Source organism: Scyliorhinus torazame, chromosome 1 (assembly GCF_047496885.1).
Source record: "Scyliorhinus torazame isolate Kashiwa2021f chromosome 1, sScyTor2.1, whole genome shotgun sequence".
In the NCBI taxonomy this organism is placed as follows: Eukaryota; Metazoa; Chordata; class Chondrichthyes; order Carcharhiniformes; family Scyliorhinidae; genus Scyliorhinus; species Scyliorhinus torazame.
Window position 1 is genome coordinate 237,631,758 of NC_092707.1, and position 24,773 is coordinate 237,656,530.

Below are 24,773 nucleotides of genomic sequence, written 5' to 3' on the forward strand. Positions count from 1 at the left end.
AATCCCGCTCGCTGTCTTAAGTGTTTTTGTTTTACACTCATCCTGGACAGTTTATACGATGACCAAAAGTAAATGGAACAACAATTTATACTGCATGAGAAGAGAGTGCTGATTAGTTGGCAAGTGAACTCTAATTGGTAGGGACATTGCCAAGAGGAATGCAGCAGGAAACAGTTAACTGCCAAGCTTTTATTCAAATTCAAACCAGGCAGATCAACTGTGATTTGTCAAGGCATTTCCATGGGGAATGTACCAGGAAATGGTTGTTCCTCAAGCTTTTGTTTTGCTGAAAAAGGCGCAATGCACAGACATACACCTCTGCCTGCAAAGGCCAAGGCCCTGTGTGTGAATATATGCAGCGTAAGTGAGGCACACTCTGAGCCTGAGTGAAAATCTTAAATTGGTTTTCAGTGTCAGTCTTGGCATAATCAGGATTGTTGAATATGTGTTGTCAAATTGTAGTTATGTCTAATGTTGGATGCTATACCTGGGATTTTCTGGTCCTGCCCATGGCGGGAATAGTGGCAAGAAAAATGGAAAATTTGACGGAACAGCTTGTAATATTCTTTGTAGCTCAGCAGTATACCGTACAACTTTTCTTGGAGAAGCCTCTGGTTTCACATTAACCTGTTGTTAGAGTTATCAGATTCTGATCGCTGCTTCACATCAGACTCTTTTCCCATAGTGAGGGAGACATCTGATTGTGGATTCTGTTTACACAACCAATTCTTGAGAGAGAGAGCTCTTACACTGAGTTCCTCGAGAGAATTCATTAGCCAAAGATCCATTGACTTTGGTCACCAGGCAGCACGGTAGCATTGTGGTTAGCACAGCTGCTTCCCAGGTCCAGGGTCCCCGGTTTGATTTCAGGCTGGGTCACTGTCTGCAGAGTCTGCGTGGGTTTCGTACCGGGTGCTCCGATTTCCTCCCACAGTCCAAAGATGTGCGGGTTAGGTGGATTGGCTATGCTAAATTGCCCTTGGTGTCCAAAAAATGTTAAGATTAAAAATCTGTCAACCCCAGCCTTGAACATGCTTCACGACCCAGCCTCTACAGCACTCTGTGGTAAAGAATTCCACAGATTCACTATCCTCTGAGAGAAGAAATTCCTCCTCATCTCTGTCTTAAATGGGTGATTGCTTACTTGAGACTATGCCCTCTGATCCGAGATTCTGTAACAAGGGGAAACAATCTCTCGGCATTTAACCTGTCAAGCTCCCTGAGAATCCTATGTATTTCAATAAGGTCACCCCTCCAATGAGTACAGGCCAACCTCTCCTCATAAGAAAATACCTCCATACCTGGGATCGACCCAGTGAACCTTCTCTGGACTACCACCAATGCTAGCATATCTTTCTTAGATAAGGGGACCAAAACTGTTCACAGTATTCCAGGTGTGGTCCAACTAGTGTCTTGTATAGTTTTATCAAGATTTCCCTCTTTTTTTTTTTGTACTCCATTCCATTTGAAATGAAGGCCAGCATTCCATTTGTCTTCCCTATTACCTGCTGAACCTGCAAGCAGCTCTGTGATTTATGCACGAGGAACCCCCAAATCCCTCTGCTGCAGTTTTCTCCTGTCTTTCTCTATTTAAATAATATTCAGCTCCTTTATTCTTCCTACCAAAGTGCATAACTTTACATTTTCCTACATTATTATTCCAGCTGCCAAGTTTGCCCACTCGCCTAACTTGCCTAGATGCCTCTGTGGACTCTTTGTGTTATCCTCACTACTCGCCTTCCCACCTATTTTTGTGTCACCCACAAACTTGGCAATAGTAGGTTCACTTTCCTCATCCAAGTTATTAATATATACTGTAAATAATTGTGGCCCCAGCACTGATCTCTGTGACTCTCCACTAGTTACAGGTTGCCATCCTAAAAATATCCCGCTTATCCCAACTCTCTGTTTTCTATTTGTTAGCCAATCCTCAATTCATGCTAATATACAACCCAACACCATGGGCTATTATTAAATAACCTTTTGTGCGGTACCTTATCGGACGCTTTTTGGAAATCCGAGTATTACATCTATTGGTTTCCCTTTATCTATATTGCTTGTTACCACCTCAAAGAATTGTAATATATTTGTCAGGCCTGATTTCCACTTCATGAAGCCATGCTGACTCTTCTTGATTTCATTATGTATTCTAATGCTCTACAATTGCAACATTTATAATCAACTCTTAACATTTTCCCAAAGACAGGAATTAAGCTAACGAGCCTTCGTTACCTGTTTTTTTTTTGAATAAGGGTATTACAATGACAGTCTGGGACTTTTCAGAATTTAGGAATTCTCACAAGATTACAATAAGCCCACTATCTCTGGAGCTACTCCTTTAATACCCTAGGATGAAAACCATCAGGTCCAGGAGATGTAATGGCCTTTATCCCCATTAGTTTCCTGAGTACTTTTTTTCTAGTGATTGTTATTGTATTTATTTACCCCTTGATTATTTGGTATTTTTGGAATGCTATTCGTGTCTTCTACCGTGAACACTGACACAAAGTATTTATTTAAAGCCACTGCTGCTTCCTGGTACCCCAGTATTTCTCTAGTCTTATTCTCTAACTTCCTTCATTAACTATAGTTGATTTATCCCTTTCCTAGAATCCTTCCTCACTGGGAAAACGTTTTGTGAGCTATGAACTATTTTCATAAATGTCTGCAATTGCTGATCATTCGTCTTTTCTGCTGAACTCCTTTCCAAGTCCGTTCCAACAAACTCTGCCCTCTTTCTTTTGTAATTACCTTTATTTAAGTTTAGAACTGTTATTTCTAATCCAATCTTCTCACTCAAACTGAATGCAAAATTATACCATGTTACGGTCACTGTTTCCTAGGGGATCTTTTACTCTGATTGTCTATTAAATCTGCCTCATTATACATTACTACATCCAAAATAGCTTGATCCCTGGTTGGATCCAGAATATATTGTTCGAGGAAACTGTGCCGAATATACACTATGGCTCATGGCTACCTGTGCCAATTTGATTTTCCCAATCCACATGAAGATTAAAGTCACCTATGATTAATGCACTGCCTTTTTTAGATGCCCTCATTATCTCCTTTATGTTCTCCATCCTACAGTATAGCTACTGTTTGGGGGGCCTATCGATTACTCCCATCAATATCGTCCTCCTCATATTATTTCTTACCTCCACCCATATAGATTTTACATCTTCCGATCCAAGATAATTTCTTGCTATTGTACTTATTCCATCTCATACTAACAAAGTTACCTCACCACTTTCCTTCCTGCCTGTCCTTGTAAAAAATCACATACCCTGAATATTTAGTTCCCAGCTTTGATCTCTTTGTAACCACCCCTCTGTAATGGCTATAAAACCATACCCTTTAACCTCAATTTGTGTCATTCATTAATTTATTTTGCACAGAAGCCAAAGGGTGATTGTGGAGGGTTGTTTTTCAAACTGGAGGCCTGTGACCAGCGGTGTACCTCGGGGATCGGTGCTGGATCACTATTTTTTGTTATATAAATGATTTCAATACATTTCGGAAATGGGAGGACCATGAAGTGCATTTTTATGTCCAAATGAACCTGGGTGCACTTATTCATGAGCCACTGAAAGCTAACATGCAGGAGCGGCAAGCAATTAGGAAGGCAAATTGTATGTTGCCCTTAATTGCAAGGGAATTGGAGTACAGGAATATAAAGGTCCTGCTGTGATAGTGTAGAGCCTTGGTGAGACCACACCCAGAGTATTGTGTGCAGATTTAGTCCCCATACCTTGGGGAGGATATACTTGCCATAGAAGGAGTGCAGTGAAGGTTTACCAGATTGATTTCTGGGATGGTGGGGTTGAACTTTGAGGAGACTGGACCTGTATTCTCTACCATTTAAAAAAATGAAAGGTGATCTTATTCAACCATACTACATTTGTACAGGGCTCAACAAGGTAGATGCAGGAAGAATATTTCCCCTGGCTAGGGAGTCTAGAGCCAGGGGGCGTAAGCTTAGAATAAGTGGTAGGTCATTTAGGTCTGAGATGAGGAAGAATTGCTTCACTCAGAGGATTGGGAATCTTTGAAATTCTCTACCCCAGAGAGCTGTGGAATCTCAATCATTGAGCATGTTCAAGATAGTTTTCTAGATATTAAAGGCATCAAGGGACATGGGGACAGTGCAAGAAACTGACATTGAGGTAGAAGATCAGCCATGATCTAATTGAATGGCAGAGCAGCATCGACAGGCCAAATGGCCTACTCCTTCCCTTATGTCCTATGTTTCTTGGGTATTGGCGGATGATATGATTCGTCTTCCACATGGTTTGATAAAAGAGGAAGTATTAACAAAGGGGTATCCATGGAACTTATGAACTTGTTCCCTTTTGTAAAGTTCCTTTTGCAGTGACTTAGAAAACAGAATTGTTAATGTGGGAATTGTTGCTAGTTTACCTGTGGATGGGTAGATTTTATACTAGGTAAGGATTTTGCAGATTTGAAATTATTAACATCTCTGACAGTTTTGAGAGAATAGGTTCAGGTGAAAGAAACTGAGATTTTGCAGAAACTGAAATCGCTGCTGCCCGTTCGCAATCAATAGAATTGCCAACTTGACTGGCTCCATGATTCTCCAGAATCATAAACTGAAAGGAACAGAACCACAAAGTGAGCAATGAGAATTACTGACAGTGCCCTGACCCTCTGCCCTCTCCGCATCTGGGACATCCACCCGTGCGCTTCCCCCAATGTGAGTGCCTTTCCACTGAGCCTCACTCCTCCCCTGTCACACAATCACTTCCCCACAGTTGTCCCTCTCAACTCCACCTGAATCAAGCGCTTTGACCCTTGAGAGTCTTAGCAGTCCCTAAGTTCTCTACCAAGAGGAGGTTTTAGGGCAGTCGAGTGCATTCAATGGACCTGTGTTCAAACCTCATGAGGGACCTAGATAATGCCCCCCCCCCACACCAGTCATTTCCTTGAATGGGGTGAGTCATAGAATTTACATTCAGGAGGAGGCTATTCAGCCCATTGAGTTTGCACCGGCCCAAGATTCAAAGACTGAACCCCCAACCCCGGCTCCGGAACCTATCTGGTTCCTCTGAGTCCTCTCTGCTGCCCGCTCTGTGACTGGTATCCTTGGATGGTTATGGTGACCTGAGCACTTACCTCCGATATCCTCTTTGGAGGTGAAGTAGCAGGTTCTCGTTTTTATACAGGGGCCTGGAAAATCTGAAATCGCGATCTCGCCGGAAAGAATTGTGGTTTCCGATTCTCACCAAATTTTCTGCCGTTCTCACAGATGGCTCAAAATCGCTCCCGACATATTTAGCCATCAGTCCATCTTTGGGCTCCACTCCAGATTTTTTGTCAGGGTTTACTCCCTTGGCCTTCAACCCTCCTGAGGTATCCACAAGGCAGTGGAGCTATTCACCTATAGCTGGAGGTTTGATTTATGAGGGCCAGGGCTTTTTCGCATGATGTGGGCCTGCCCTCTGGGGTGGGGGGTGCAAACCTCCGAGCTGCAGGGGCCCCAGTTTCCATGTGTTGCCATGAGGAGGAACGGCTCAGGACCTGTCGATGGAAAGGCTGTGTACTGACAGGGAGAGACTTGCACAATTGATTCTTCTTTTCAAATCGCCAGCAGTGTATGGGCTAAAAATGAGAAGCAAATTAACACACAAGACGTGGGAAACAAACTAACTTTCTTCACTCACTCATTAGGTGAATCACATCAACCTGCTGGATAGGCAGGCTCATACCACCTAACCACATTATTAGCATCTGTGTAACAATGAGCAGCCCTGGAATTAATGCCTTCAAGCGAGGACAGTGGCAAATTTGTGGAGAAAAGAGGAGAGAAAAAATAAAACCATTAATGACATATAACCTTACTTTGAAAAATATTTGCATTAATATATACCTTGTGTTTCACCCCAGCCTGTAACATAGCATTCAGCTTCACTTGGTAATATATAGCCTTTTGTTGGCAAACAGATTAAAGCGACTTTGTCATTCAGGATTGCTGGCCTAAAATCAAAAGGTGTGATTCAAATCATTTTTGAAACATTTAACTTGCATAACTATGGTTACATCTTAACTAAGTGATATGTGCATTATTTTTCTTTAACTTATAAACTGAAGATAGATAATTCATTGATTGGCGATGCAGCTTTATTCATGTGAGATTATGTTGAGAGCTTCATTAAAAAAACAAATCAGCTGTTGTAAGAGCAAGTGAGAAAAATGACTACCTGTACTTGAATTATACTCCTGTTGTATCTTTTGTTGAGTGCTTTATAAGTATCAAAAAATGCATTATGCTACGGGACGTAGAGAGAGAAAGATTATGGTCAGAGAGAAGTGAAAGAGAGACAGAGAAAGACGAGTCAAGAGAGAGAAAGGAAAGTTACTGTCTATTTCATGCAAATAGTTCAACTTTCAATAGAAATTATGAGATGAATGTTAACAATAACTAATTTCCTCTCCTACTTGACAAAGCGTCTGAAAAGGCAAATGTTGATTATGCACAGTGCTGAGAAAGAGAGATTCTAAGAGACACTAATAACATGGAGAAATAAAGACGTTGGCAATTGATTCATTTTGTAGAAATCGTGGTGATGGGTTGACCTCTGTTGTAAGTGAGTTATGTTTCGGTCACAAATACCAGTCTTATGCCCCAGAATTTCTCTACCTTATTTGTTATGGTGTCCACGAAGGACGCGGGGGATTGTCAGTAGATTTCCCCGCGGGCTTCGTGCAGTCTGAATTCACCTATTAAGTGGCCAGTAGATCACCCAATAGGAAATGTATGGCGGGAGCTTAAAACCCAGACCTGCAGCTCCATAAGTTCCCAGGCTTGGAGGCATGTGTTGTAAGCCGCAGTAGCAGCCCTCTTTATTTCTGCAATAAAAGGGGGTTGTTACTGAAAGACTGGCCTTGGGGAGACAAAGTAAAAACGGGTATTTCCGAGCAACCTTCAGAGTCGAAAACGAGCAGCTGCTCCAGTAAGAAACAAAATGCTTTCCTTCAGTAAACTCGAACTCTATTACATTAACAGAAAAAACTGGGCCCAATACACAGAGCGCATATGTTACTTTTTCCAGCTAACAACATTGTGGGAGATGAGAAGCAGAAAGCGATTCTGCTGACAGCAGGCCGGGACCTGACATTAAGAATGATAAAAAGCATGATCTACCCTGACTCAAAAACTTTTGGCGAGCTTGAATCCCTCTATCATCTTCCTGAGATACCACTTGAACATGGCAGGGAGAACACCAGGGGAACCTATCACTTAACTTTGGACTAGATGCGGAAACTGGCAGAAAATTGTGAATTCTGCCCATCCCTGACCGGGATGTTGTGAGACAGATTGGTGCGTGGAATAAATTATATGACAACTCAAAAGATGTTACTGCAGAACCCAATCGGGATCTAAAAAAGCCATTGAGGTAGCCCTATCACTGGAGAATTCTGAAAAAGAGGCTCAGGAGCTATTAGCGGCATCAAACAGCAATGCCCTCCAGTTAGGGGGTGGGGCCTCGTGTAAAAGTGACCATTCCTTAACGGAAGGTCATAGAATAATAGAATCCCTACAGTGCACAAGGAGGCCATTTGGCCTATCAAATCTGCACCGACTCTCCGAAAGTACACCCCACCTAATCCCACCCCCGTGCCCCATCCCTGTAACCCTAGCTAACGGTTGGGTCCCAAGGGGCAATTTAGTGTGGCCAATCCACCTAACCTGCACATCTTTGGACTCTGACGGGAAACCAGAGGAAGCCCAAGCACACCCTGGGAGAATATGCAAATTCCACACAATCACCCGAGGTCAGAATCGAACCAGGGGGCGAAATTCTCTGTTATCGGCGGAAAGTCCGCTGATCGGCGCAAAAAACGGCGCAAATCCGACTTGCGTCACGTCGGAAAAATGGGTCGAAAGTCTCCGGCCCGAAATGGGCTAGCAGCGACGTAACGGGATCCGCGCTTGCGCACGTGGGTCACGCTGTGCAGCGTCATACGCACCGCACGGCATGACGGCTCATAAGGCCGCGCTGCTCCCCCCCACCCGACCGGAACACCCGACTGGATGGCTGGCCGCCGCTCAACCCCGAGGTTCGAGTCACGGGATGTGGAGGCGCTCCTGGACGCGGTGGAGCAGAGGAGGGACGCCCTGTATCCCGGGCACGGCTGCAGAGTTGCCCCACGCCACAGCCGGCATCTGTGGAGGGAAGTGGCAGAGGCCGTCACCGCTGTGGCCCTGACACCACGGACAGGCACCCAGTGCCACAAGAAGATGAACGACCTCGTCAGAGCAGGCAGGGTGAGCCTCCCCATATCCCCCTCTCCCATATACCCCCTCCCCCATATCCCCCTCCCCCATATCCCCCCTCCCCCATATCCCCCCATTTCCCCCCCAGATCCCACCTCCCCCATATTCCCCCTCCCCCATATCCCCCCTCTCCCATATCCCCCCTCCCCATATCCCCCCTCCCCCATATCCCCCTCCCCATATCCCCCCTCCCCCATATCCCCCTCCCCATATCCCCCTCCCCATATTCCCCTCCCCATATCCCCCTCCCCATATCCCCCCCATATCCCCCCTCCCCATATCCCCCCTCCCCCATATCCCCCCTCCCCCTTATCCCCCCTCCCCCTTATCCCCCCTCCCCATATCCCCCCTCCCCCATAACCCCCTCCCCCATATCCCCCCTCCCCCATATCCCCCCTCCCCCATATCCCCCCTCCCCCATATCCCCCCTCCCCCATATCCCCCTCCCCCATATCCCCCTCCCCCATATTCCCCTCCCCCATATTCCCCCTTCCCCATATCCCCCTCCCCATATCCCCCTCCCCCATATCCGCCCTCCCCCATATCCCCCCTCCCCCATATCCCCCATATCCCCCCTCCCCATAGCCCCTCTCCCCCATATTTCCTCCTCCCCATATCCCCCCTCACCCATATCCCCCCATCCCCATATCCCCCCTCCACCATATCCCCCCTCCCCCATATCCCCCCTCCCCCATATCCCCCCTCCCCCATATCCTCCCCTCCCCATATCCCCCCATCCCCCATATCCCCCCTCCCCCATATCCCCCTTCCCCATATCCCCCTCCCCATATCCCCCTCCCCAATATCCCCCTCCCCCATATCCCCCCTCCCCCATATCCCCCATATCCCCCTCCCCATATCCCCCTCCCCATATCCCCCCTCCCCCATATCCCCCTCCCCCATATCCCCCCTCTCCCATATCCCCCCTCCCCCATATCCCCCCTCCCCCATATCCCCCTCCCCCATATCCCCCTCCCCCATATCCCCCTCCCCCATATTTCCCACTCCCCCATATCCCCCCTCCCCATATCCCCCCTCCCCCATATCCCCCCTCCCCGTATCCCCTCCCCCGTATCCCCTCCCCCGTATCCCCTCCCCGTATCCCCTCCCCCATATCCCCCCTCCCCCATATCCCCCCTCCCCCATATCCCCCTCCCCATATCCCCCCTCCCCCCTCCCCCATATCCCCCCTCCCCCATATCCCCCCTCCCCCATATCCCCCCTCCCCATATCCCCCTCCCCCATATCCCCTCCCCCATATCCCCTCCCCCATATCCCCCCCATAGCCCCTCTTCCCCATATCCCCCTCACCCATATCCCCCCCTCCCCCATATCCCCCCTCCACCATATCCCCCCTCCCCCATATCCCCCATATCCCCCCTCCCCCATATCCCCCCTCCCCCATATCCCCCCATCCCCCATATCCCCCCTCCCCCATATCCCCCCTCCCCATATCCCCCTTCCCCATATCCCCCTCCCCATATCCCCCCTCCCCATATCCCCCTCCCCCATATCCCCCCTCCCCCATATCCCCCCTCCCCATATCCCCCCTCCCCCATATCCCCCCTCCCCCATATCCCCCCTCCCCCATATCCCCCCTCCCCATATCCCCCCTCCCCCATATCCCCCCTCCCCCATATCCCCCTCCCCCATATCCCCCTCCCCCATATCCCCCTCCCCCATATCTCCCCTCCCCCATATCCCCCCTCCCCCATATCCCCCCTCCCCCATATCCCCCCTCCCCCATATCCCCCCTCCCCCATATCCCCCTCCCCATATCCCCCTCCCCATATCCCCCCTCCCCATATCCCCCCTCCCCATATCCCCCTCCCCCATATCCCCCTCCCCCATATCCCCCCTCCCCATATCCTCCCTCCCCCATATCCCCCCACCCCCATATCCCCCCACCCCCATATCCCCCCTCCCCCATATCCCCCCTCCCCCATATCCCCCCTCCCCCATATCCCCCCTCCCCCATATCCCCCCTCCCCCATATCCCCCCTCCCCCATATCCCCCCTCCCCCATATCCCCCCTCCCCATATCCCCTCTCCCCCATATCCCCCCTCCCCCATATCCCCCTCCCCCATATCCCCCCTCCCCCATATCCCCCCTCCCCATATCCCCCTAATCCCCCTCCCCATATCCCCCTCCCCCATATCCCCAAGTGAATCCAGCCCTAACCTTAACCTCTGCAATGCACGCGCAACCAATGGCGTGCATTCATATACCTGCCTAACAGTGTTGCCTTTTACCCCTGCCACCACCCCCCCCCCCCCGCCACAGGAGAAGCGCGCACACAACAATCGGGAGCATGTGAGGACTGGAGGAGGCCCCGCTGATGAGAGGCCACTGACCGAACACCAGGAAAGGGCCCTGGAACTGGCTGGCGGACCTGAGGACCGGGAGGTTGCTGATGCAGAAGTCGGGGGGCGTACTAGCAAGTGAGTCACCGACAGCCCGTCCCCATATCCCCCCTCCCCCATATCCCCCCTCCCCCATATCCCCCCTCCCCCATATCCCCCTCCCCCATATCCCCCTCCCCCATATTTCCCACTCCCCCATATCCCCCCTCCCCCATATCCCCCCTCCCCCATATCCCCCCTCCCCGTATCCCCTCCCCCGTATCCCCTCCCCCGTATCCCCTCCCCCATATCCCCCCTCCCCCATATCCCCCCTCCCCCATATCCCCCCTCCCCCATATCCCCCCTCCCCCATATCCCCCCTCCCCCATATCCCCCCTCCCCCATATCCCCCCTCCCCATATCCCCCTCCCCCATATCCCCCTCCCCCATATCCCCTCCCCCATATCCCCTCCCCCATATGCCCCCTCCCCCATATCCCCCCTCCCCCAGATACCCCCTCCCCCAGATACCCCATATCCCCCCTCCCCATAGCCCCTCTTCCCCATATCCCCCCTCACCCATATCCCCCCTCCCCCATATCCCCCCTCCACCATATCCCCCCTCCCCCATATCCCCCATATCCCCCCTCCCCCATATCCCCCCTCCCCCATATCCCCCCTCCCCATATCCCCCCTCCCCCATATCCCCCCTCCCCCATATCCCCCCTCCCCCATATCCCCCCTCCCCCATATCCCCCCTCCCCCATATCCCCCTCCCCCATATCCCCCTCCCCATATCCCCCCTCCCCCATATCCCCCCTCCCCCATATCCCCCCTCCCCCATATCCCCCCTCCCCCATATCCCCCCTCCCCCATATCCCCCTCCCCATATCCCCCTCCCCATATCCCCCCTCCCCATATCCCCCCTCCCCATATCCCCCTCCCCCATATCCCCCTCCCCCATATCCCCCCTCCCCATATCCTCCCTCCCCCATATCCCCCCACCCCCATATCCCCCCACCCCCATATCCCCCCTCCCCCATATCCCCCCTCCCCATATCCCCCCTCCCCCATATCCCCCTCCCCCATATCCCCCCTCCCCCATATCCCCCCTCCCCATATCCCCCCTCCCCCATATCCCCCCTCCCCATATCCCCTCTCCCCCATATCCCCCCTCCCCCATATCCCCCCTCCCCCATATCCCCCCTCCCCCATATCCCCCCTCCCCCATATCCCCCCTCCCCCATATCCCCCTAATCCCCCTCCCCATATCCCCCTCCCCCATATCCCCAAGTGAATCCAGCCCTAACCTTAACCTCTGCAATGCACGCGCAACCAATGGCGTGCATTCATATACCTGCCTAACAGTGTTGCCTTTTACCCCTGCCACCACCCCCCCCCCCCGCCACAGGAGAAGCGCGCACACAACAATCGGGAGCATGTGAGGACTGGAGGAGGCCCCGCTGATGAGAGGCCACTGACCGAACACCAGGAAAGGGCCCTGGAACTGGCTGGCGGACCTGAGGACCGGGAGGTTGCTGATGCAGAAGTCGGGGGGCGTACTAGCAAGTGAGTCACCGACAGCCCGTCCCCATATTCCCCCTCCCCAATTTCCCCCTCCCCATATTACCTGATCACTGCCTGCATGTCTAACCATGCATGCTTCATTGTGTATCGCAGGACCAAACGTCCAGGCACCCATCCCCGCAGATGCAGACCGCCCGCAGGATGCCCCTCGGAGGCCACGGGAGACAGGGAGACCCGGACCCTCCAGCATGCGTCGCCCGCAGGATGCCCCTCGCACACCACGGGAGACGGAGAGACCCGGACCCTCCAGCATGCGACGCCCGCAGGATGCCCCTCGCACACCACGGGAGACGGAGAGACCTGGAGCAACAGGGAGACGAAACCCCCGTCACGTGCGGGAGCGACCACCCAGCGACGAGGGGGGCAGCCACAGGCCCCCGTCACATCCGAGCCAGGACACCACTACCCAGGACACCACTACCCAGGACACCTCTACCCAGGACACCACTACCCGGGACAGCACTACCCGGGACAGCACTACCCGGGACAGCACTACCCGGGACAGCACTGCCCAGGACAGCACTGCCCAGGACACCCCTACCCGGGACAGCACTACCCAGGAAGACGAAATACCGGACAGTGACTCAGAGTGGATGGGTGGAGACGAACCCCCACCCCAAAATGCCATGGACTCAGAGTGGGACGAAGAGCACGACACAACGCCACTGCTGTCACCAACACCCTCTACCATCGCAGAAACACTCACCTCGGTTGGGCACTTTAGTGATGAGGCGTCTGCTACACTCACTGGTGCGCACAACACAGCCGTCCCGGTACAGCAGGTGGAGGTAGGAGCAGCAGAGGGGCTGGGCGGTCGGAGGGCAGCCCAGCCCAAGCGAACATCTGCCGCCCAGATGGATCCCGGGTTCCTGGAGTTACCACACCCACACATAGATCCGATGCAACCACCGACCCGGAGACGAGCGAAGAGGGTGAGGGCTGGCTTGCGGCAGCTGCAGTCGCAGGTGGAGGAGTCCACCCGCGTCCAGGAGCTGGGAGTGGTGCCGGTCATGCGTGCCACCCAGGCTGACACCGCACGGGTGGCGTCCGCGGTGGAGGCAATGGGTGCGACGGTGTCAGACATGGGGAACGGTTTGCGAGGCCTGGGGCTTTCCGTGCAGGCGGCGTCTGTGGCCCAGGACATGGCTGCCCTCTCACAGGAGGCCATGAGCCAGCGCCAGATGGCAGAGGTGCTCAACGCCATAGCCCAGTCTCTGCAGGCCATGGCCCAGTCTCAGCAGGCCATGGCCCAGTCTCAGCAGGCCATGGCCCAGTCTCTGCAGGCCATCGCTGAGGGTAATCGGCGCCAGTGGCCATGTGCGAGCCAGCGTCGCACTGTCACAGACAGGGTTTCCCAACCCCCTGGGCTCCATGGCTGCAAACCTGCAGACCCCTGTCGATACGAGCACGGGCCTCCAGGACTGGCAGCGCCAGATGTCGGGGGAGCGTCGGATGGCCAGTCCATTCGCATCCCCCACCCATGTAGAGGCCTGGGGGCCATCGGGCACCCCGAGGGAGGAGGAGGTGGTGTGGTCCGTCCCGGCTCCCCCTGTAGGGGAGGTCCCGGAACACCGCGACACCTCGGACTCCCCCCCCCCCCCCCTTCCGTCCCAGGTGCATCGGGTGGGCAACGGGCAGGACAGGGTGGCAGCTCGCCATCCCAGTCGCCCGGGCCGCAGCCTGGTCCATCTAGGCCAGGACGCCCCAGGAAACGGCCGCCAAAGGGATCCAGTGTCAGAGGGCAGGAATCACAGGAGTCCACCTCCAGTTCTGCTTTACCGTCTGGGGAACCACGTAGACGTAGTCAAAGGGCCCGTAAGACCAAACAATTAGACACTGAGTAAGTTGGCACGGTTGCAGGGCACAGATGAGTTTTAGGGGCTAGGGCACGTGCATGAACTCCTTTTGGTTATTAAAGTCAATGTTACACGTACAGAAGCTGCCTTTGTGCTCTGTCCAAAGCGTGCAGGGGTGTCATGTACGTTAAGCGCAAGTGTGTGTGTGAGGGGTGGTGTTACCTCAGCCCCAGGTGAGTCTGCCCCGTTCCCCCTGGGCCGCCATCAACATTCCCCCGGGCAGAGGACGGGACCGTGCGCTGCAGTGTCACAGCCGCATGCAGGGATGGTCCGGGTGGATGGTAGTACTGTGGCCATGGGTCAGACATGGGTCAGACATAGTCCAATGATGTGGAGCCAGGAGCTCACCGCAGGGCGGGTTGTCATCATCCTCCATGGCCTGCAATAGACACTCGTTCACCCGCAACTGTGTGAGCCCGGCCCGTTGTGCCGCAGGTGGATCGGCAATGGGGGGGGGTGGTGTGCATGCGGGTGGGGTGGGTGGGGTTGGGGAGGGGGGTGAGGGTGCTGGGTGGGTGGATGGGTGGGGGGGTGTGGGTGGTCGGCTGTTGCCATGGTGTGCGGTCTGTGGCCATTCTACCCGATTCCCACGCCCATCTAGTCAGTGAAGCGGGCGGCTATCAGTCTGTCCCGTGCCCTCTGGGCCAGCCGGTAACGGTGGACAGCCACCCGCCTGTGTCTACCCCATCTGCCCTGACCATTACCCCCATCCCCCTCATCTGGGGAGGACTGCGCCTCTTCCTGCTGCTCCTCCACTCTGCCCTCCTCTGCCTGCGGCACATCGCCCCTCTGCTGGGCTACGTTGTGCAGGACGCAGCACACCACAATGATGCGGCCGACCCTATCTGACCGATACTGGAGGGCGCCCCCAGAGAGGTCCAGGCACCTGAAACGCATCTTCAGCACGCCAAAGCACCTCTCTATCACTCCCCTTGTCGCTACATGGGCATTGTTGTAGCGGTTCTCTGCCTCATTGCGTGGCCTCCGTATAGGCGTCATCAGCCACGATCGCAATGGGTAGCCCCTGTCGCCCAGCAACCAGCCCCTCAGCCGGGGATGGATGACCGCGACAACACGTATGAGTCGTGTACACTGCCTGGGTAACGGGCGCAGACGTGCAGGATCATCATGCGGTGGTCACAGACCACCTGTATGTTCATCGAATAGGTCCCCTTCCTATTGGTGAACACGGCCCAGTTATCTGCAGGTGGCCGCACGGCGACGTGCATCCCATCAATCGCACCCTGCACCATGGGGAACCCGGCCAAGGCAGAGAAGCCCACGGCCAGGGCATCTTGGCTGGCCCGGTCCACAGGGAAGCGGATGTAGCGGTGCGCCATGGCATATAGGGCATCTGTCACTGCCCGGATGCACCGGTGCACCGATGTCTGCGATATGCCGGACAGGTCCCCACTTGGTGCCTGGAATGACCCCGTTGCATAAAAGTTCAGGGCCACCGTAACCTTGACGGACACGGGGAGAGGGTGTCCCCCGCCAGTGCCACGCGGTGACAGGTGTGCCAGTAGGTGACAGATGTGTGCCACGGTTTCCCACCTCATCCGGAGTCTCCTCCTGCATTCCTGGTCCGTGAGGTCCTGGTATGACTGCCGGGGCCAGTACACACGGGGCGCCCTCGGGTGCCTCCGTTGCCGTGGGGCCGCGACGTCCTCCTCCCCCTCCTCGTCCTGTCGGTCAGGTGTACCTCCAGCCTGGGCGGCTGCCGCCTGTCCCTCTGCGGCAGCCTGCGCCGCCTCTCTGGCACGCTCCTCCTCCTCCTCCTCATCCAGGGCAACATAGACATTAGCGGTTGCCGCCACGGCGGCCAACATCGCTGGATGATCGGAAAACATGACGGCCTGGTGGGGGGGAAGGGGAACGACGACATGTCATCATTGCCCATTTCCCCTCCTCCCCCCAGCCAGGTGGCATGGACCGCATGGGTCCAACTGTTGGAGGCTGGCACCTGGCCAGGTGGACCAACTCACTTGCTCTCGCATCCCCCTCCCGACACGGACCCCCCCCCAACCTCCTCCCCGGCACGGACCACCCCATCCCCCTCCCCGGCACGGACCCCCCCCAACCTCCTCCCCGGCACGGACCCCCCATCCCCCTCCCTGGCACGGACCCCCCAACCTCCTCCCTGGCACGGACCCCCCATCCCCCTCCCCGGCACGGACGCCCCCCCAACCTCCTCCCCGGCACGGATCCCAACCTCCTCCCCGGCACGGACCCCCCATCCCCCTCCCCGGCACGGACCCCCCCCAAATTCCTCCCCGGCACGGACCCCCCCCCCCCCAACCTCCTCCCCGGCACGGACCCCCCATCCCCCTCCCCCGCACGGCCCCCCCCCAACCTCCTCCCCGGCACGGACCCCAACCTCCTCCCCGGCACGGACCCCAACCTCCTCCCCGGCACGGACACCCCATCCCCCTCCCCGGCACGGACCCCCCCCAACCTCCTCCCCGGCACGGTCCCCCCATCCCCCTCCCCGGCACGGACCCCCCCCAACCTCCTCCCTGGCACGGACCCCAACCTCCTCCCCGGCACGGACCCCCCCCCAACCTCCTCCCCGGCACGGACCCACCATCCCCCTCCCTGGCACGGACCTCCCCCAACCTCCTCCCCGGCACCGACCCCCCCAACCTCCTCCCCGGCACGGACCCCCACCAACCTCCTCCCCGGCACGGACCCCAACCTCCTCCCCGACACGGACCCCCCTCCCCGGCACGGACCCACCCCCAACCTCCTCCCCGGCACGGACCCCCCATCCCCCTCCCCGGCACGGACCCCCCCCAACCTCCTCCCCGGCACGGACCCCCCATCCCCCTCCCCAGCACGGACCCCCCCCAACCTCCTCCCCGGCACGGACCCCCCATCCCCCTCCCCGGCACGGACCCCCCCCAACCTCCTCCCTGGCACGGACCCCAACCTCCTCCCCGGCACGGACCCCCCCCCCAACCTCCTCCCCGGCACGGACCCACCATCCCCCTCTCTGGCACGGACCTCCCCCAACCTCCTCCCCGGCAGGGACCCCCCCAACCTCCTCCCCGGCACGGACCCCCACGAACCTCCTCCCTGGCACTGACCCCAACCTCCTCCCCGGCACGGACCCCCCATCCCCCTCCCCGGCACGGACCCACCCCCAACCTCCTCCCCGGCACGGACCCCCCATCCCCCTCCCCGGCTCAGACCCCCCCCCCCCCCAACCTCCTCCCCGGCACGGACCCCCCATCCCCCTCCCCGGCACGGACCCCCCCCCAACCTCCTCCCTGGCACGGACCCCAACCTCCCCGGCACAGACCCTCCCCAACCTCCTCCCCGGCACGGACCCACCATCCCCCTCTCTGGCACGGACCTCCCCCAACCTCCTCCCCGGCACGGACCCCCCCAACCTCCTCCCCGGCACGGACCCCCCTCCCAACCTCCTCCCCGGCACGGACCCCAACCTCTTCCCCGGCACGGACGGCCATCCCCCTCCCCGGTACGGACCCCCCCCAAACCTCCTCCGCGGCACGGACCCCAATCTCCTCCCCGGCACGGATCCCCCATCCCCCCCCCCACACGGATCGCCCCCAACCTCCTCCCCGGCACGGACCCCCCAACCTCCTCCCCGGCACGGACCCCAACCTCCTCCCCGGCACGGACCCCCCATCCCCCTCCCCGGCACGGACCCCCCAACGTCCTCCCTGGCACGGACCACCCATCCCCCTCCCCGGCACGGATCCCCCCCAACCTCCTCCCCGGCACGGACCCCAACCTCCTCCCCGGCACGGACCCCCCATCCCCCTCCCCGGCACGGACCCCCCCCCCAACCTCCTCCCCGGCACGGACCCCCCCAACCTCCTCCCGGCACGGACGCCCCCCAACCTCCTCCCCGGCACGGACACCCCAACCTCCTCCCCGGCACGGAACCCCCCCAACCTCCTCCCCGGCACGGACCCCAACCTCCTCCCCGGCACGGACCCCCCATCCCCCTCCCCGGCACGGACCCCCCCCAACCTCCTCCCCGGCACGGTCCCCATCCCCCTCCCCGGCACGGACCCTCCATCCCCCTCCCCGGCACGGACGCCCCCCAACCTCCTCCCCGGCACGGACCCCCCCAACCTCCTCCCCTGCACGGACCCCCCCCCCCTCAACCTCCTCCCTGGCACGGACCCCAACCTCCTCCCCGGCACGGACCCCCCATCCCCCTCCCCGGCACGGACCCCCCCCAACCTCCTCCCCGGCACGGACCCCAACCTCCTCCCCGGCAAGGACCCCCCCAACCTCCTCCCGGCACGGACCCCCCATCCCCCGCCCCGGCACGGACCCCCCCCCCCAACCTCCTCCCCGGCACGGACCCCCCCAACCTCCTCCCCGGCACGGACCCCCCAAACCTCCTCCCCGGCACGGACCCCAACCTCCTCCGCGGCACGGACCCCCTCCACCTCCTCCCCGGCACGGACCCCCCATCCTCCTCCCCGGCACAGACCCCCCCCCCAACCACCTCCCCGGCACGGACCCCCCCAACCTCCTCCCCGGCACGAACCCCCCCCCAACCTCCTCCCCGGCACGGACCCCAACCTCCTCCCCGGCACAGACCCCCCCCATCCCCCTCCCCGGCACGGACCGCCCAACCTCCTCCCTGGCACGGACCCCCCCAACCTTCTCCCCGGCACGGACCCCCCCCCCAACCTCCTCCCCGGCACGGACCCCAACCTCCTCCCCGGCATGGACCCCCCATCCCCCTCCCCGGCACGGACCCCCCCAACGTCCTCCCCGGCACGGATCCCCCACATCCCCCTCCCCAGCATGGACCCCTCCCAACCTCCTCCCTGGCATGGACCCCAACCTCCTCCCCGGCACGGACCCCAACCTCCTCCCCGGCACGGACCCCCCCAACCTCCTCCCCGGCACGGACCCCCCATCCCCCTCCCCGGCACGGACCCCCCCCACAACCTCCTCCCCGGCACGGACCACCCCATCCCCCTCCCCGGCACGGACCCCCCCCAACCTCCTCCCCGGCACGGACCCCCCATCCCCCTCCCCGGCACGGACCCCCCAACCTCCTCCCCGGCACGGACCCCCCATCCCCCTCCCCGGCACGGACGCCCCCCCAACCTCCTCCCCGGCACGGATCCCAACCTCCTCCCCGGCACGGACCCCCCATCCCCCTCCCCGGCACGGACCCCCCCCAAATTCCTCCCCGGCACGGACCCCCCCCCCCAACCTCCTCCCCGGCACGGACCCCCCATCCCCCTCCCCCGCACGGCCCCCCCCCAACCTCCTCCCCGGCACGGACCCCAACCTCCTCCCCGGCACGGACCCCAACCTCCTCCCCGGCACGGACACCCCATCCCCCTCCCCGGCACGGACCCCCCCCCCAACCTCCTCCCCGGCACGGTCCCCCCATCCCCCTCCCCGGCACGGACCCCCCCCAACCTCCTCCCTGGCACGGACCCCAACCTCCTCCCCGGCACGGACCCCCCCCCCAACCTCCTCCCCGGCACGGTCCCACCATCCCCCTCCCTGGCACGGACCTCCCCCAACCTCCTCCCCGGCACGGACCCCCCCAACCTCCTCCCCGGCACGGACCCCCACCAACCTCCTCCCCGGCACGGACCCCAACCTCCTCCCCGGCACGGACCCCCCTCCCCGGCACGGACCCACCCCCAACCTCCTCCCCGGCACGGACCCCCCATCCCCCTCCCCGGCACGGACCCCCCCCAACCTCCTCCCCGGCACGGACCCCCCATCCCCCTCCCCAGCACGGACCCCCCCCAACCTCCTCCCCGGCACGGACCCCCCATCCCCCTCCCCGGCACGGACCCCCCCCCAATCTCCTCCCTGGCACGGACCCCAACCTCCTCCCCGGCACGGACCCCCCCCCCCAACCTCCTCCCCGGCACGGACCCACCATCCCCCTCTCTGGCACGGACCTCCCCCAACCTCCTCCCCGGCAGGGACCCACCCAACCTCCTCCCCGGCACGGACCCCCACGAACCTCCTCCCTGGCACGGACCCCAACCTCCTCCCCGGCACGGACCCCCCATCCCCCTCCCCGGCACGGACCCACCCCCAACCTCCTCCCCGGCACGGACCCCCCATCCCCCTCCCCGGCTCAGACCCCCCCCCCCAACCTCCTCCCCGGCACGGACCCCCCATCCCCCTCCCCGGCACGGACCCCCCCCCAACCTCCTCCCTGGCACGGACCCCAACCTCCCCGGCACGGACCCTCCCCAACCTCCTCCCCGGCACGGACCCACCATCCCCCTCTCTGGCACGGACCTCCCCCAACCTCCTCCCCGGCACGGACCCCCCCAACCTCCTCCCCGGCACGGACCCCCCTCCCAACCTCCTCCCCGGCACGGACCCCAACCTCTTCCCCGGCACGGACGGCCATCCCCCTCCCCGGTACGGACCCCCCCCAAACCTCCTCCGCGGCACGGACCCCAATCTCCTCCCCGGCACGGATCCCCCATCCCCCCCACACACGGACCCCCCCCAACCTCCTCCCCGGCACGGACCCCCCCAACCTCCTCCCCGGCACGGACCCCAACCTCCTCCCCGGCACGGACCCCCCATCCCCCTCCCCGGCACGGACCCCCCAACGTCCTCCCTGGCACGGACCACCCATCCCCCTCCCCGGCACGGATCCCCCCCAACCTCCTCCCCGGCACGGACCCCAACCTCCTCCCCGGCACGGACCCCCCATCCCCCTCCCCGGCACGGACCCCCCCCCAACCTCCTCCCCGGCACGGACCCCCCCAACCTCCTCCCGGCACGGACGCCCCCCAACCTCCTCCCCGGCACGGACACCCCAACCTCCTCCCCGGCACGGAACCCCCCCAACCTCCTCCCCGGCACGGACCCCAACCTCCTCCCCGGCACGGACCCCCCATCCCCCTCCCCGGCACGGACCCCCCCCAACCTCCTCCCGGCACGGTCCCCATCCCCCTCCCCGGCACGGACCCTCCATCCCCCTCCCCGGCACGGACGCCCCCCAACCTCCTCCCCGGCACGGACCCCCCCAACCTCCTCCCCTGCACGGACCCCCCCCCCCCCTCAACCTCCTCCCTGGCACGGACCCCAACCTCCTCCCCGGCACGGACCCCCCATCCCCCTCCCCGGCACGGACCCCCCCCAACCTCCTCCCCGGCACGGACCCCAACCTCCTCCCCGGCAAGGACCCCCCCAACCTCCTCCCGGCACGGACCCCCCATCCCCCGCCCCGGCACGGACCCCCCCCCCCCCCCAACCTCCTCCCCGGCACGGACCCCCCCAACCTCCTCCCCGGCACGGACCCCCCAAACCTCCTCCCCGGCACGGACCCCAACCTCCTCCGCGGCACGGACCCCCTCCACCTCCTCCCCGGCACGGACCGCCCAACCTCCTCCCTGGCACGGACCCCCCCCCCCAACCACCTCCCCGGCACGGACCCCCCCAACCTCCTCCCCGGCACGAACCCCCCCCCAACCTCCTCCCCGGCACGGACCCCAACCTCCTCCCCGGCACAGACCCCCCCCATCCCCCTCCCCGGCACGGACCGCCCAACCTCCTCCCTGGCACGGACCCCCCCAACCTTCTCCCCGGCACGGACCCCCCCCCCAACCTCCTCCCCGGCACGGACCCCAACCTCCTCCCCGGCACGGACCCCCCATCCCCCTCCCCGGCACGAACCCCCCCAACGTCCTCACCGGCACGGATCCCCCACATCCCCCTCCCCAGCACGGACCCCTCCCAACCTCCTCCCTGGCATGGACCCCAACCTCCTCCCCGACACGGACCCCAACCTCCTCCCCGGCACGGACCCCCCCAACCTCCTCCCCGGCACGGACCCCCCATCCCCCTCCCCGGCACGGACCCCCCCCACAACCTCCTCCCCGGCACGGACTCCCCATCCCCCTCCCCGGCATGGACACCCCCCAACCTCCTCCCTGGCACGGACCCCCCCCAACCTCCTCCCCGGCACGGAACCCCCCAACCTCCTCCCTGGCACGGACCCCCCCCCCAAACTCCTCCCCGGCACGAACCCCAACCTCCTCCCCGGCACGGACCCCAACCTCCTCCCCGGCACGGACCCCCCAAACCTCCTGCCCGGCACGGACCCCCCATCCCCCTCCCCGGCACGGACCACCCCCAAGCCTCCTCCCCGGCACGGACCCCCCCAACCTCCTCCCCGGCACGGACCCCCCCAACCTCCTCCACGGCACAGACCCCCCCAACCTCCTCCCCGGCACGGACCCCCCAACCTCCTCCCCGGCACGGACCCCCCCCCCAATCTCCTCCCCGGCACGGACCCCCCATCCCCCTCCCCGGCACGGACCCCCCCCCAACCTCCTCCCTGGCACGGACCCCCCCCAACCTCCTCCCCGGCACGGAACCCCCCAACCTCCTCCCCGGCACGGAACCCCCCCCCAACCTCCTCCCCGGCACGAACCCCAACCTCCTCCCCGGCATGGACCCCAACCTCCTCCCCGGCACGGACCCCCCAAACCTCCTCCCCGGCACGGACCCCCCATCCCGCTCCCCGGCACGGACCACCCCCAAACCTCCTCCCCGGCACGGACCCCCCCAACCTCCTCCCCGGCACGGACCCCAACCTCCTCCACGACACTGACCCCCCACCTCCTCCCCGGCACGGACGCCCCAATCTCCTCCCCGGCACGGACCCCCCCCCCAATCTCCTCCCCGGCACGGACCCCCCGTCCCCCTCCCCGGCACGGACCCCCCCAACGTCCTCCCCGGCACGGATCCCCCACATCCCCCTCCCCGGCACGGACCCCTCCCAACCTCCTCCCTGGCATGGACCCCAACCTCCTCCCCGGCACGGACCCCAACCTCCTCCCCGGCACTGACCCCCCCAACCTCCTCCCCGGCACGGACCCCCCATCCCCCTCCCCGGCACGGACCCCCCCCACAACCTCCTCCCCGGCACGGACTCCCCATCCCCCTCCCCGGCATGGACCCCCCGCAAACCTCCTCCCTGGCACGGACCCCCCCCAACCTCCTCCCCGGCACGGAACCCCCCAACCTCCTCCCCGGCACGGACCCCCCCCAACCTCCTCCCCGGCACGAACCCCAACCTCCTCCCCGGCACGGACCCCAACCTCCTCCCCGGCACGGACCCCCCAAACCTCCTCCCCGGCACGGACCCCCCATCCCCCTCCCCGGCACGGACCACCCCCAAACCTCCTCCCCGGCACGGACCCCCCCAACCTCCTCCCCGGCACGGACCCCCCCAACCTCCTCCCCGGCACGGACCCCAACCTCCTCCACGGCACAGACCCCCCCACCTCCTCCCCGGCACGGACCCCCCAACCTCCTCCCCGGCACGGACCCCCCCCCCAATCTCCTCCCCGGCAGGGAACCCCCCAACCTCCTCCGCAGCACGGACGCCCCCCCAACCTCCTCCCCGGCACGGATCCCAACCTCCTCCCCGGCACGGACCCCCCATCCCCCTCCCCGGCACGGACCCCCCCCAAATTCCTCCCCAGCACGGACCCCCCCCCCCAACCTCCTCCCCGGCACGGATCCCCCTCCCGGGCAGGGACCCCCCCCCCCAACCTCCTCCCCGGCACTGACTCCCCATCCCCCTCCCCGGCAGGGACCCCCCCCCCCAACCTCCACCCCGGCACGGACCCCCCCAACCTCCTCCCCGGCACGGATCCCCCTCCCCGGCACAGACCCCCGCCCCCCAACCTCCTCCCCGGCACGGACCCCAAGCTCCTCCCCGGCACGGACCCCCCCAACCTCCTCCCCGACACGGACCCCCCATACCCCTCCCCGGCACGGACCCCCCCCCCCCAACGTCCTCCCCGGCACGGACCCCCCCAACCTCCTCGCCGGCACGGACCCCCCCCCAACCTTCTCCCCGGCACGGACCCCCGATCCCCCTCCCCGGCACGGACCCCCCCCCCAAACTCCTCCCCTGCACGGACCCCCCCCCCAACCTCCTCCCCGGCACGGACCCCCCAACCTCCTCCCCGGCACGGACCCCCCAACCTCCTCCCCGGCACGGACCCCCCAACCTTCTCCCCGGCACGGAACCCCCCCAACCTCCTCCCCGGCACGGACCCCAACCTCCTCTCCGGCACGGACCCCCCATCCCCCTCCCCGGCACGGTCCCCCCCCCAACCTCCTCCCCGGCACGGACCCCCCAACCTCCTCCCCGGCACGGACCCCCCCCCAACCTCCTCCCCGGCACGGTCCCCATCCCCCTCCTCGGCACGGACCCTCCATCCCCCTCCCCGGCACGGACGCCCCTCAACCTCCTCCCCGGCACGGACCCCCCCAACCTCCTCCCCAGCACGGACCCCCCCCCCAACCTCCTCCCCGGCACGGACCCCCCATCCCCCTCCCCGGCACGGACCCCCCCCAACCTCCTCCCCGGCACGGACCACATCCTCCTCCCCGGCAAGGACCCCCCCAACCTCCTCCCGGCACGGACCCCCCATCCCCCTCCCCGGCACGGACCCCCCCCCCCCCCAACCTCCTCCCCGGCACGGACCCCCCCAACCTCCTCCCCGGCACGGACCCCCCAAACGTCCTCCCCGGCACGGACCCCAACCTGCTCCGCGGCACGGGCCCCCTCCACCTCCTCCCCGGCACGGACCCCCCATCCTCCTCCCCGGCACAGACCCCCCCCCCCCAACCTTCTCCCCGGCACGGACCCCCCCAACCTCCTCCCCGGCACGAACCCCCCCCAACCTC

The 24,773-nt window shown here is 61.8% G+C and overlaps 1 protein-coding gene across 1 annotated transcript in view; it reads right to left on the reverse strand.

Annotated features, from left to right (window-relative positions):
* plg (plasminogen) overlaps positions 1 to 24,773 on the reverse strand; it is a 286,792-nt gene that overhangs the window by 33,151 nt on the left and 228,868 nt on the right. Inside the window, exon 17 of the mRNA XM_072503655.1 lies at positions 5,888 to 5,994. Coding sequence (XP_072359756.1) covers positions 5,888 to 5,994 — 107 coding nt within the window. The remainder of the gene's footprint in view (positions 1 to 5,887; positions 5,995 to 24,773) is intronic.